The 3,071-nt window shown below is 41.7% G+C and overlaps 1 protein-coding gene across 1 annotated transcript; it reads left to right on the forward strand.

Moving 5' to 3' along the window:
• Window positions 1–1,401: 1,401 nt before the first annotated feature.
• On the forward strand, window positions 1,402–2,584 carry LOC104945340 (olfactomedin-like protein 2A). Its single transcript, XM_010770992.1, has 2 exons — window positions 1,402–1,661; window positions 2,426–2,584. Exons 1-2 carry the CDS (start codon window positions 1,425–1,427, stop codon window positions 2,582–2,584), a joined length of 396 nt encoding a protein of 131 aa, XP_010769294.1. The 5' UTR covers window positions 1,402–1,424.
• The last annotated feature ends 487 nt before the right edge of the window (window positions 2,585–3,071 follow it).

Raw genomic sequence — 3,071 nt, forward strand, 5'->3', positions numbered from 1 at the left:
CACACTTTATCAGTAGAAAAATGCAGGAAATGACTTTTTTAATGCAGTATTTTCTGATTTATGGCGCAACACAAAGATATTTCGCTCTGTGCAAACCTTTGACTCTAATATGTCAACAACATGAAACAAGAATATGAACCTGGCTTTATCCAATGTTCACACAAGAGTTCTACATCCTGTTCTACATCCTGACACATCCTTCATCTACACTGTCTCAACTGAAAGAGGAACAGAAACACATTACAAATATAATAAAATGTGGAGACGTTCGGATATTTATCTCCCATTCTTTTACTTTTCGGGCATTTTACAGACAAGACATGTCGTTGATGTCACTGTTTACCAAACTACCACTTTTTCTGAAAAATGCATAAAATGATGCAATATATGTTAAATACATGGTTTATACATGTAATTACTGGGGTTCCATTTCTTCTGATTACCTAATTTGGGCGTGCACATTTGCCGCGCGCAAACCTACCTCTTTTGGATTTGGAAAGGTTGGCATGTATGAAAAGTAACTAAAAAGTAGTGTAACTCATTACATTTCAGAAACAGTAATATTGTAATGTAACTTATTACTTTCAAAAGAGACTAATAAGTAATATGTAATATATTACATTTTGGAAGTAACTTGCCCAACACTGCTAGTAACTATAGTAACGCAGTGTAGGCGGGGCGATCGGCTGTTCGGCGGGGGGGAGCGACGCTGCGTAAAAGCTTTTTTTTGCCATGTCTGTAGCTCCTCTGTTTTAAAAAATGCTGCAAACAACTTGAGTAACAACATACTGACACCGGTTAGTAAAAAACATGAATTAATGCTTTGACAAGTCTGCAGACAAGACGGCAGGCGAAAAACCTTTTAAAATGCTTGTTTTCTGAATGGAGATTGGATCGATCAAGCTAAGCTAACGTTGCCCCGTTCACACTCACAACAACGGCCTACAGACATAAATAAACCAGCGACTGTATTCGACACAGACAGTCTGTGGTTTGTACTTGTTTAACTTTTGTCTAGTTTCTGAAAAGATATGAGGAGCTGTGAGCTCTGAGTGCTAACAGCTAACGGCTGATGTTTTGGTAGGATTATCTCACGCAACGATTGTGACGATTCTCTGACCAATCACCAGTCGAGAGTGTTTACGTCACTAGTTTAGCATATTTAGACCGGTTGTTGGCCCGGTAAGAACCTCGATTTTGGAGGGCCAAAATAAAGGTGAAAAAATAGCCCTGAGCCGGAACTACCCCTAGTGGAAAAGTCCGCTCAAACCGTGCTACGTGCTGCAGTGGAAAAGCGCCATTAGTGAACACAAAATGACGATTATAGAGACAGCACAAGAAAAGGCTAAAATAAAAAAATATCTTTGGATTTGAAAATAGATCATTGTGTCTTGTAGATCTTTGGGGAGACGGAGCCGGTCCGGATGACGTCAGAGGGCTCAGACTGTCGCTGCAAGTGCATCATGCGCCCTCTGAGCAGGGACGCCTGCCAGCGGCTGCGGAGCGGCAGTGTGCGTGTGGAGGACTACTACACTGTGGAGACAGTCAGCTCCGGATCCGACTGTAAGTGCTCGTGCACGGCCCCCTCGTCCTCCCTCAACCCCTGTGAGAACGAGTGGAAGATGGAGAAGCTGAAGAAACAGGCCCCCGAGTTACTGAAGGTGGTGACACGAAACTCAAATCTGCTCTAAGTACAAAATCTATCTGATCATAGCATCTTTCTGATGGACGATGGACAGCATTTCTTTCTACAAGATAGACAATTCCATCTTACATAAAATAAACTATTTAAATAATATAGTAATTACCATTTTCTGATAAGATAAAGGGGTTTTAATAAGAGTCTTAGAAGACATTTTTAAAGCCACAAAGATCCCGAGTACCACTTTCATACCTCTATTTCAGTTCTGCAGTAAACTAATTAATACAAATTAGTTTTTATAATTGATATAATAATCATTAATAAATATATATATATGTTGTTAGGGTTGGGGTTAGTGCTTGAAAGTACAAGGCTTAAAAGCATTAAAGGTTGTACTTCAGCTCTGTGAACTGGCTATAGTTGTGTGTCAATTAACATATTTTGTGAGCACGTCAGCATTCACAAACCTAAAACACACTTTCATGTTTCACAGGCAGGAGAAGCACGCTATGTACCACATGAAACAGAAGGCAGTTCCAGATGTCAGTCTCCACTTTAAACTATAGATTGAGCCAATACATACACAAATAATGAACATAGACTCTGAATGAGCCCCAGACTGAGAACACTGGAGTGGATGTCAATAAGTGGTCAGAGCAAATGTTTTTTGAGGACACTTTAGCTATTACTACAGTTACACAGAGGCACATTAAGATGTCAAATCTGTGTTCAGGAGAAGGTGGATAATGCTACTTCTTGTCCTTTTATTGCATGAATGACCAGCTCCAATCCATGGTGGACCTCCTGGAGGGAACACTTTACAGCATGGATCTAATGAAGATTCACTCCTACATCAACAAGGTGGTGTCTCAAATAGACACCCTAGAAGAGGTAGGCAACCGATTAGGCGCTTTCACACCGGAGTACTTTTCCCAGGAGTAGTTCTGATAGTTCCTGGGATTTTGCGTTCACACCAAAAAGATCTGGAACTAGAACTTTTTTTGCTAACCTTTTCACCCATTTTAGTCCCTGCTAGAGAGCAGGGACTTTCCTGGGGAGAAAAGGTTCCAATTTCTGATTGGCTGGGTGAATTGCAAACCACGGCCCGTAAAACTCGGAAAAGTTGTTGTGAAGCCGCCGTTTTATTTGCTCGCATTAGCATTATTAGCCTTAGCCCAGCGCACCAATGGAGAGAGACTAACTTATGGCAACACAAAAGAAAACATGGGAGCGGTGGAGTGATGACGAGGTGTCGGCGCTTCTTGCGATTTACCCGGGGCTTCAGGTGGCGATTTACGCCGTGAAGTTGTTTGCGGCCTGCCAGTAAACCTAAAGCAGAAGAAGAAGAAGAAGAAGAAGTGACGTTAGCGGCTTCATTTGCCTAATCCTCCCTCAGGGACTTATTCCGGTGTGAACGCGATTTACTAGG

Source organism: Notothenia coriiceps, unplaced genomic scaffold, assembly GCF_000735185.1.
Source record: "Notothenia coriiceps isolate Sejong01 unplaced genomic scaffold, NC01 NC01_scaffold00009507, whole genome shotgun sequence".
Classification (NCBI taxonomy): Eukaryota; Metazoa; Chordata; class Actinopteri; order Perciformes; family Nototheniidae; genus Notothenia; species Notothenia coriiceps.

What these genes read in the sequence shown, in the direction of transcription:
- LOC104945340 (XM_010770992.1), top strand. Translation starts at nt 1,425, where the DNA reads ATGACGTCAGAGGGCTCAGACTGTCGCTGCAAGTGCATCATGCGCCCT. An exon ending in AGGCCCCCGAGTTACTGAAG is followed by an intron (nt 1,662 to 2,425) that starts GTGGTGACACGA and finishes ATGAATGACCAG; the next exon opens with CTCCAATCCATGGTGGACCT.